This window comes from Macrobrachium nipponense, chromosome 5 (genome assembly GCF_015104395.2).
Source record: "Macrobrachium nipponense isolate FS-2020 chromosome 5, ASM1510439v2, whole genome shotgun sequence".
NCBI lineage: Eukaryota > Metazoa > Arthropoda > Malacostraca > Decapoda > Palaemonidae > Macrobrachium > Macrobrachium nipponense.
This window is the reverse complement of record NC_061107.1, coordinates 122011214-122022490: the sequence shown is the minus strand read 5'-3', so window position 1 is coordinate 122022490 and position 11277 is coordinate 122011214. Positions and strand designations below refer to the sequence as shown.

General features: G+C 34.7%; 1 protein-coding gene across 3 annotated transcripts in view; it reads right to left on the bottom strand.

Annotated features, from left to right (window-relative positions):
- The window catches only part of LOC135215190 (adhesion G protein-coupled receptor E2-like), a 22662-nt gene extending 11639 nt beyond the window's left edge, over nucleotides 1–11023 (bottom strand). The window contains exons 1-7 of one of the 3 annotated variants that reach the window (XM_064249668.1): nucleotides 10874–11017; nucleotides 6960–7037; nucleotides 3417–3486; nucleotides 2748–2876; nucleotides 2063–2176; nucleotides 1492–1608; nucleotides 520–645 (exon numbers count right to left, since the gene is read on the bottom strand). In XM_064249668.1, the coding sequence (XP_064105738.1) occupies nucleotides 520–645; nucleotides 1492–1608; nucleotides 2063–2176; nucleotides 2748–2876; nucleotides 3417–3486; nucleotides 6960–7037; nucleotides 10874–10942 (703 nt within the window). In that variant the 5' untranslated portion in view covers nucleotides 10943–11017. Of the gene's footprint in view, nucleotides 1–519; nucleotides 646–1491; nucleotides 1609–2062; nucleotides 2177–2747; nucleotides 2877–3416; nucleotides 3487–6959; nucleotides 7062–10873 lie in introns of all 3 variants that reach the window. The other 2 variants (XM_064249667.1, XM_064249669.1) reach the window with 2 other exon arrangements.
- Between the last annotated feature and the right edge of the window lie 254 nt (nucleotides 11024–11277).

Sequence of the window (11277 nt, the reverse complement as noted above, 5' to 3'; positions counted from 1 at the left end):
CTGGGGGGTGAATGAAGAAGAGGAGGTTAATTAAGATGAGCTCATGAAAAGTTGCTCATGAAAAATGATTCCAGATACTGTCATTCTGTTCCTTACGAGCACTGAAGGAACATTGAGATTCTTGGAGGACTGAAGTCATATCATGGTAGGGACATGTCAAGCCTCGTGTGACCTTGATTCTGTGTCATGTTAGTTATCAAACTTCTGTCGTCACCCACTTTATTGTGAGAAGGAATGAAGGACTTGTCCAAAGCCAGCTGCATCTCAATTTCATCGTGATCTTATCAACATTTTAACAGGCATCGTAACTCAATAACTTGAATGCTTTTTTATTGTTTTCAAGTGTAACTGAGTCAAGGCGATCTAAAATGGATTATAAAAGTTAACCTAGATCTGGTGATGGTTGAGAAAACACAGCAGCCATGTCGTACCATGTGTGCAGGTTTGATTTCTAAAAACTTCTCCTTTCTTGCCACAGGTGGCAGAATAAGCAGAGACTTGATAAGATTCCAGACTCACCCACACAAGTGCCATCACAGAGAACGAATCCCGCATTGCAGCTGCAGCTGAAACTTCCGGGGGGACTATTGGAGCAGACACTGTTGGGTCCACAGGGATTCGTAGTATTAGTACATTCGTTGATGTCTGGTGAAAAGAGAAAGTAAGGTGAGAGTTGTCAGCGAATTGCAAGAAGAAAACTGGTTCATTAAATGCTTTTTCGAGATAGCTCTTGCTTGGATCCTGCATAACGTGTGTGACATTTGTTATATAGAAAACCAGAGGCCATTTATAAGGGGAATAAATGAAGAATTTAGTAAAAGAATAAACACTTTTAATCGTCACTGAATATGTCTGAATTCTTAATGGAAAGTAAACTAGAACGCTAAGGATAAGGTCTGTAGAGGGGTAAACATGATCAACTGCTGCTGCAGATGATGGCGTGCCCCACAAACCCGCCTAAATATGATCTCTGATAAGGTTTTGCGACAAATTCACGGGAAAACCTGATGCGTTCTTTATAATGGGTGGACAGATTTTCTTATTTTCTCTTGCTTATATTGAGAGGTCTCCCTCCCTTGAAGGGGAATCTCACATGGACGGAACAGAGCTACAGTGGCCATTGACTTAAACATCAAGCTTCCAAAGAGTACTAGTAAGTTCGTTTGAAAGAAATGATAGAAGAGAGTAGTAGGAAAAGAGACGACCACTTACTTATTAGAAAAGAAATAAAGTAACAGATTCATAGATCGAGCCATTACCATAGCAATAGGGCCATCTTCAGTTTAATATAACATGAGCAAAGAACCTCAACAATCAACTGAATAAAGTACAAAATATGTAGTCCTTATCCTAATCCACTTTGACATCCAACTGCCGGACTAAAAGTTATGCTAGAATATCTGGGACCAGCCTAGTGGAAGCACTTGTGATATTTCAAGGCGGACTATGAAAAAGTGTTTAGGAAGAAGTTAACATGAAAGCAAAACTCACCAACACAAGCACCGTTGACTTTCTCGAATCCAGAGTTGCAGATACATTCATAGCTTCCATATGTATTTTGGCACCGCATGTTTGGACCACATGGATTGCTGTCACATTCATTTATATCTGGTAAAATGAAGAAAATCATTCATGACCAAAGAGAGAGAAAGAGAGAGATTGTCTCCATATTAAATTATCACTATGACTGTGATGACGTTAGAGGTGTTCGTATGTAATACTAGTAGTGCTCTCATCAAACTTGGAAGAGAAATAAAGTTATTTTCCACATTTCTCAACAATTTGAGATGCAAATACAGTTTTGCTGAGCTCGCTTTTGTGTTCTAGGTTTCTCATAAAATCACAATGAAACAGAAAGAACTTGTGCAAAAGAAACTTATGACATAAGAGTGGAATAAATGTGATGACTTAACAATGAAGACTTCACAATATCATTTTGATATGAGGCTTTAGAAAATCCGCGAGGAATGAAATACAAACCAATCTTGATAACTTGAGCACCAATCGCATACAATAGTATACCATAAAGGTGAGAATGTATGAAATGCCAAGTAACTCTCACCTCCACATTGCTCAAAGCCTACGTTGCAAGCACATTCATATCCTGCTTCTTTATCATGACATTCTGAGTTGGCGGGGCAGGTGTCTGTCCCTGCTGCGCATTCGTTCACTTTCACTGTAGTCGGTCGATGCGGAAGAAGAAAAGCAAGAAAATGCAATTAGTTGTCCATCTACCAGTAATCGAGAACTGAGCGACTAAGAGATGTCGCACCTCTCTAGGTAAGTTGCTGCTGCTGCTGCTGCTGCTGTACGATTTCCTAACTTACTGAGGAGACAGCAGTGAGCCCAGATACTTTCAGAAAATGTGAAACCAATTGTCTTCAGATTCTGTTTATTTCAACCAAAAGAAGGGAATGTGACTATAAAATATACCATGGAGAAAGGTATCTAACATTGAATTCCTTGGCTATATAACTAAGACTAATCTTGGATCTTATAAACTATTAAAGTACGTGAGCGCCATGAGAAAATTTAAAACAGATTTGACACTATGAAGAAGAAGGAGAAGAAGAAGAAGAAGACGAAGAAGAAGAGAAGAATTCTGGAAAATTTTGCTAAGCAATGTTTATTAGAACATTTGCAAGAATGCGAAGTAAAATTTGACATCAAAATTTAGGACTCTTAAAACATTTTGAAGTCTATATTTTTTTGGAGCTCTTCTTCTTCTTCCTTCTTCTTTTACTTACCTTGTACACAGCAGGAGCACTGGGCAGATCTGCACTCATTTGGAAAGAGGAGGCCGTCGCAGTCATTTTTATTGGTGTTTGCGATGCAATAGCCACCGTTACCACTGCATGCGTCGGTTGGTTTACAATCTGCAAAGTGAGAAGAGTCATGTCTGAATATTATCTCTCTCCAGTCTGTGTTGAAATAATGAAATGATGGCATAAGGAACAGAGACACAAGGGAACTTTCTCTCCTTGTAAAATAACAGACATTTTGCAGTTTTCGTGATGATGATGATGATATTTCTCTATTGAGGTCAGTAATGAGCGGTTATTACCTTCACGATCCTGGTGTTCTATTTTGACTACGGTAAGTGCAGTGTAACCTCGTTTGTGCCAACACATGAGAGTGAATACACAGGACAAAAGAATCATCGAATAAAGCACCAAGGAAATTAGTAAAGATATATTTCTCGTAAAACAAGCACCAGTCATATTATTATGTGAGGATGATATCCATGACTTCATGTTATTTCCAATTTTTCACTGCGCATTGTTCAGTTCTGCTGACGTTCCCTCGGGAGAGCTCGGGACAAACAAAGATTGGCGTTATTGGAGGCTTCCTGGCCCTCGAGAGAATAAGAGGAGTGACACCTTACAAAATTGTCAACAAAAATGAGAGTCGCTTACCTTGTATTTTACCAGGTGTCGGCTCAGGTTTAGGTGTAGGTGGAGCCTCAGAATTTCCGCCTCCGGCTTTCTGTAAGACAGAAGGAAAATCGATAGAGAAAAGGAGGTGGTGATAATGAAACTTTAGTAATTGTACAACTAGAAATAGATTGCAGCAGCACTTACGAATTTGTTTATGACCAATCGTTGGCTTCTTCTTCTTCTTCTTCTTCTTCTTCTTCTTCTTCTTATTATTATTATTATTATTATTATTATTATTATTATTATTATTATTATTATTATTATTATTATTATTGGAGAAGCAAATCCAGAGTTATGTAAATGTACATCTATTTAAATTTAAAAACTTTAAGGATAGCTTTCGGGAATCTGTTCGGTTTCCCTTATCAATCTTGATAAGGAGAACCGAACAGATTCCCGAAAGCTATCCTTGAAGTTTTTAAATTTAAATAGATGTACATTTACATAACTGTGGATTTGCTTCTCCATTTGAAGACTCGTGCTACTATGAGGATTTTTTAATTATTATTATTATTATTATTATTATTATTATTATTATTATTATTATTATTATTATTATTATTATTATTATTATTATTATTATTATTATTCAAAGGTTAAACCCTATTCATATGGAACCAGCCCAGAGGGGCCATTGACTTGAAATTCAAGCTTCCAAAGAATTATGTGGCGTTCATTCGAAAGAACTGTCAGCAAGTGATGGGAAATGCACAAAGAGGAGATCAGTTATTAGAAAAACAGATAACTTAACAAATTGATAAAAAACATAAAATTTAAGCAAACTATTCAAGTATAATTTTGATTACATTACGGTATTAATGTACCGAGCCTTCGCTTGAACTCCTCAGGTTCAATTGCACGCCATCCTTAGGGAGAGAGTTCCATAGTCCAATGGTGTAAGGAATAAAAGACCCCTGGAACTGAGTCGTTCAACAGCAAGGCATATTTGCTGCATATTGGTGCTTCTGCTGTTCAGCGAACCTGGTTGCTGCTCTCTCTTGGCAGATGAAGGGGATCAAGGATCAACTGAGAATGTGAAAGAAAACCTCTGTCGAAACGCCTCATGAAAGAGTGACAAACAAAAGACCATCCGCTGATTGTCAAAGTCATAACTACTACTGCTATCAGAGACAGAAACCTGCCACCACGAACCACTCTACCTAAAAGAGATCAATCTCTGGCGGAAGCAGATATCCACACCAGAGAACAGTGTTCCAGCAAAGGAGGTACAAATGACCTAAAACAGGCTACACTGATTTGATGACCGTTGTCAATAGTATATGAGGCCTTACGAACAATACCGAACTTTCGTGCGGCATTCACTGAAACGTTCGTTAGATGTTTCTCAAAAGTTAGAAGACAGGAGTCAAAGGTTACAACCTGGAATGGTTAAAGCTTCAAAGTCATTCAGCAAAGTTCCATCCACCTGAAGCAGAGGATGGGGTGGTAAATCTGCTGTACGAGATCTACTTTTTAATAGCGTTTTCGTTTTACTGGAGTTAAGCCTCACACTCAACCAGCTGCATTATTCACACTAATCTGCTCCATGTCACAACCGAGACAAAGGGCAGCTTCATTTCTCATAATTGGCGACTTTACTACACTCACAAGTGTTGCATCATCAGCATACTAAAAAATCTTGTTTTCCAGGTCAGCAACCACATCACTAGTATACACTCAAAATAAGTGTACCAAAAACACTACCCTGTGGAACTCCAGACACAATAGGTCTTAGATCACTAAATTATTCTGCACTCAAAACCCTTATCAAGGCAAGGTCGCTTGCAAATGGTATGCCAAGTGTGAAGGAGCATCGCAGCTATCTAAGCGCTTCCTATATATATATATCGTCTAACAGCTAACAATCCTTTAGATTCCATATATACTTATAAAGTGTCTTAAAGATAAGTTTTCAAGTAACTCTGGAGAGCACAGGTAGAACATAAACTGGCCTGCATTTACTGTAGTCTGCACATTTGTCAAAATGCAAATTTTGTAAGAAGAGGTCCAGGAAGATCACCTATTTTCAAAAGCTCGATGAAGCAGTTTAGCCTTTTCCCTAGAGACAGAACCAATCTACTATCCTCTATCAGTAGTGGTGGAGTGGAAGACGAGCCTAGCCCATAGATAGATAGATGATGCCAATTTGGTCCACCACAGATGAGGCTGAGTCATTCCTTCAAGTTTCCTCTTCAAGGAATTGTTGTCATTTCTCTCGGCTGTATGTTAAGTTCTATTCGCAGCACGGCGAGACTCAACAATAATGGAGTAATTTTCATTTGAACGTTTCATCTCTACGGTTAGATTTGGTCTATTTTGTCGTGGGAGGCTCGTTTGCATGTATCATTAAACCATGGCTGGCCATTTGTCCAGAATTTGATGACCTCTGAAGGGACATACGTTATGAATTAAAATAGCCATCAGCATTTCATTTAACCTGTCGGGACCAGGATTTAATATAGCATCTGAAATATTAACTGTCTGACAATCCTCAATAATGTGATCGCAATTGGCTCTAGATTTCAGCCAAACCGTTTTTCCAATGGTAGCATTAGTAATATACTGATTGGCAGATATTTCCATCTCAGTGGAGCAATGATCTGAAGTGCCTATATATTCATTCACAGATCTTGGACTTCACAATAGCTGGAGCATCTGTGAGTTTGAGGTCTAGGCTATTACCAGAAATATGCGTGGGTTACTCAAATAGCTGAACAAAATTGGAGCATACATAGAACTCATGAGCAGACCAGCAATGTTAATCTGTGGAATTTGAATTTAACCATTCGCTGTGCTTTGAATGAAGCTTTAGAATCCTCTGACTGAGCCATACTAATCCTTTCCAAGAAAGAATCTTATATAGAATCATCGATATTTGGATTGCAGTAAACAGCAAATACATAAACATTGTAGACACTACTGAAAATTTTAAAACAAAGAACTAACTACTCTCCAAATTTTTCTGACGATAAATCGTCGTCCGGACTTAGCGAATACAGCCATACCTTGTGCATGTGGAATGTTACAATGACAAATAAAGAATCTATATATATATATATATATATATATATATATATATATATATATATATATATATATATAATATAAATATATATATATATATATATACATATATATATATATTATATATAATAATAACACATTAATAATAAAAGATAATAATATATAATAATATATAATTAATTATAATATAATATATAAATAAAATATAATATATATGGTCAAAAAATTACCATAACGTGACTGGAATATCTTGAAGTAATAAAAGTCCACACTTATGTAAAATGTGTATAAAAATACATAAAAGACGGGAGCTTTCGTCTACTTGATCAGTAGACCTCATCAGCCGTACTGATTTTTCCTTTTCAAAAAATATACAAAACAGTTACGAAGGTTATTATCTCCAAGGGAGATAATAACCAAAATAAACTATCCCAATCATGTTATTCCCTCGTTCAAATATCTGGCCAAAAGACGAGCCGATCGTCGTGGTTGAACTACCTCCTCTGTGTATTCGGCTGTTCCTTCGTCCAAAACTTCTGCATCTGCACCTGCAATGGGGGTTCTTCCTTCCAATGCCTGGGCAGGAGAAAGAGAGACAACCTGGGCAGTAGGAGTAGTGCAAACAACGTCTTTACTAATATTTACAGTTTTAAGAACCAAATGATTTAAAAATGTATCCTCTTGGGTAAATGATTTGTTAAAATCAAACACGTTTAAAATATTAATAAGAGCCCCTTCAACTACTCTGCGTCTACTTACGTTATTATCTTTGTAAATTACTCTCGCTCCTCCCAGTCAATTACATGCCCTAACTCTAACGTGTGTCTGGCAACTGAACTATATTTCTGGACGTTCTGGATTTAGCTTTTAGGTATAATACCTCGTTAAAATCAAAGTTGATTAGGAATCATGAAAAAGAAAGGAAAGATGACGTTGGGGTTTACGTGGTACCGTGTAAAAATTGCAATAAGTGTTATTATGGGGAATCAGGCAGGGGATTAGGTATAAGATAAGAGGAGCATAAGCGATCATGTAGGATGGGATCGAAATATAGTTCAGTTGCCAGACACACGTTAGAGTTAGGGCATGTAATTGACTGGGAGGAGCGAGAGTAATTTACAAAGATAATAACGTAAGTAGACGCAGAGTAGTTGAAGGGGCTCTTATTAATATTTTAAACGTGTTTGATTTTAACAAATCATTTACCCAAGAGGATACATTTTTAAATCATTTGGTTCTTAAAACTGTAAATATTAGTAAAGACGTTGTTTGCACTACTCCTACTGCCCAATTTGTCTCTCTTTTCCTGCCCAGGCATTGGAAGGAAGAACCATCATTGCAGGTGCCGATGCAGATGTTTTGAACGAGGGAACAACCGAATACACAGAGGAGGTAGTTCAACCACGACGATCGGCTCGTCTTTTGGCCAGATATTTGAACGAGGGAATAACATGATTGGGATAGTTTATTTTGGTTATTATCTCCCTTGGAGACCTTCGTAACTGTTTTGTATATTTTTTGAAAAGGAAAAATCAGTACGGCTGATGAGGTCTACTGATCAAGTAGACGAAAGCTCCAGTCTTTTATGTATTTTTAATACACATTTACATAAGTGTGGACTTTTATTACTTCGATATATATATATATATATATATATTATATATATATATAGATTATATATATATATATATATATATATATATATATATATATATATCTATATATATATATATATAGATATATATATATACTATATATATATATATCTATATAAATATATATAGATATATATATATATATATATATATATATATATATCATATATCTTATATATATAGATATATATATATATATATATATATATAGATATATATATATATCTATTATATATATATATATATATATATATATCTATAAAATAGATAGATATATATATATATATATATATTATAGATATTATCTCTATATATAGATATATATATATATATATATAGAATTTATACTATAAGATATATATATATATATACTATATATATATATATATATATATATAATCTATATATATATATATATATATCTATATATATATATATATAGATTATATATATATATTATATATATATATATGTATATATATATCTATATATATTTATATATATATATCATCTATCTATCATACTATATATATCAGATATATATATATATATATATATATAGATATATATATATATATATATATATATCTATATAGACATATCATATATATATATATATATCTATATAGATATATATATATATATATCTATAATATATATATAGATATTATTGATATATATATATATATATATATATATATATATATATATATATATATATATATCTATATATATATATATATATATATATATATATATATCTATAAATATATCTATATATATATATATATATATATATAGATATATATATAGATATATATATATATATATATATAGATATATATATATATATATATATATATATATATATATTATATATATATAGATATAGATATAATATATATATATATCTATTATATATATATCTATTATATATATATATAGATAGATATCATATTATATATATATATATATATATATATATATGTGTGTGTGTGTGTGTGTGTGTGTGTATAGCAACATCAAATCATAGTTTTAGGCACAGCTCTGAAAACCAAGAAAATGCGACCTAACTCCAAATATTTGAGTAAAGTTCTTTGAAATTTTTCTTACTGTATTGAGTAACGGGCCAGGGTGGGTTTAGATCAATGCCTCCCCCCGAAAGAACTAAATTGATAACATTATATCAGTAGCAACACAGATACATAGACTCATAACAACAGTAACAACCAAGACTACCATCAACAACAAAGGAATTTACATTATTTACGAAAAATTCTCTTAAGATTATAAATAAACTAGATCATATACTATCAAATAACACCAGAAGTGACTGGTCGACTAGGTTGGGCCGGCATATCTCGTCAGGCAAAAAGAAATCCGCCAGGTTTGCAGGAACAACTGAGGAGGACAGTCAGGATGGAATTAGGAATCATAAAATGCTTAGCAAGAAAAGATAAGCTAAAGATGAGGCACTTCGCCGATAATCCACCAATCAAATTTAGCTATTTTATCAGCCTGTCCTGCACACTTCATGAAAAAAGAGGAAAGTTAACTAAAAAAACAGGATAAATGGCTGATTTTATCCTCAGGCAATGAAAAACCCTCGCCTAAAATTGACAAAGAAGAGACCCTGTCCTGGAAAGGGGGAATGATTTCGATTCATGAAACACTTTACAATAAAACAATGTTATGTTAAGACCTCAAACCCAAACATTAGGACTTGATAGCTGAAATAACTTCAATTCAGTCTGATAAAATAATTGGGCGGACAAACTATTCGATAGAAGAAGAAACTGAGCTGGGCCTGAAGAACAATGGAATGCGAACTTAAGGCAGTGTAATGATCATATATGACAAAAGCAGTAATTCCATAGGAACTCTCGTGGATATAGTATAAGGTTGAATTTGAATGATAAAGACTTTTACAGGGATTCCTAGTAAACTTCATGAATTTAGAAGAGCAGGTATGTTAACTATGTTAACTTGACGACTTTGTAAATAAAATTTGTAAATGATAATTGTCGCATATGTTTACAACTTGGTATGCATACGTCGAATTCTGTGTTTGTTAAACTTACGCTTTCGTGCAAATGCTTCTTGAATGCTTCAACATTAGAATTTTATTCACTAGGATACTATGAAGCCGAAAAATAAGACTGCTCTCGAAGTCTCGCTGGAAACGGCCTCATTTCGTAAGTCCACAAATTTGGACTTCGAATTTGCTTATCGTAGGGGAGCTTACTGTAGGGACTGTGGAAGGGGTGATCCTGCAGATTCATCTATAAAAGCATTAAACTGGACCCAGACGGAGGTTATACTACATACTATTTCGAATTCTAAAGAGTGCCAAGAAAATTACCCGCTTTAACCTCAAATTCATCATTACAAGTTATTCGTGTAAATATAAGAGTTTCTGCGCAGATCGGACATTAAGTGGAAGCACCTTTTGCCGTCAATGACAAAAATCGAGTTAACGATGAATTTTCCTTCAATATTACTCTCCTGGTTCACAACAATGATTTACGGAGCTAGTTGCTCGCATTGGTGCTGTGTGGAATGACACCTATCTTAATTGACAACAGCCTCGCCTAAAATTGACAAAGAAGAGACCCTGTCCTGGAAATGGGGAATGATTTCGATTCATGAAACACTTTACAATAAAACAATGTTATGTTAAGACCTCAAACCCAAACATTAGGACTTGATAGCTGACATAACTTCAATTCAGTCTGATAAAGCTAGTCACGATATTACCTCGGGTTTAGTGACGTTGCATTGCACTGAGGCAAAGAAGAAGCCGAAGAGAACTAACGTTATCTTCATGATCAGGTCAGGCCAAAACACTGAGGTAAATGCACACTACGACGGTCGGCTGAGCTCTGTGTGACGACTCCAACTTTTCTCGCCTTTTATTGGTGTTCGTAGGCTTGGCCAGGGTGCACTCTGGCATGGCCTCCTCACAGCTAGCACCTGCGCTCGATTCCATTCATGACAGACATCCGAGAGGGAAGATTTGCATTTGATTTCTTTGAACCTTTTGATGAATAAAAATAGGAACTAAATTCGAATGCGGAATACTAATATCGAAATTCTTCTCTTGATAATAATGTGAGGAAAACAGTTTTCCGATTGAAACCTTTGAAACTGTACACGATCTT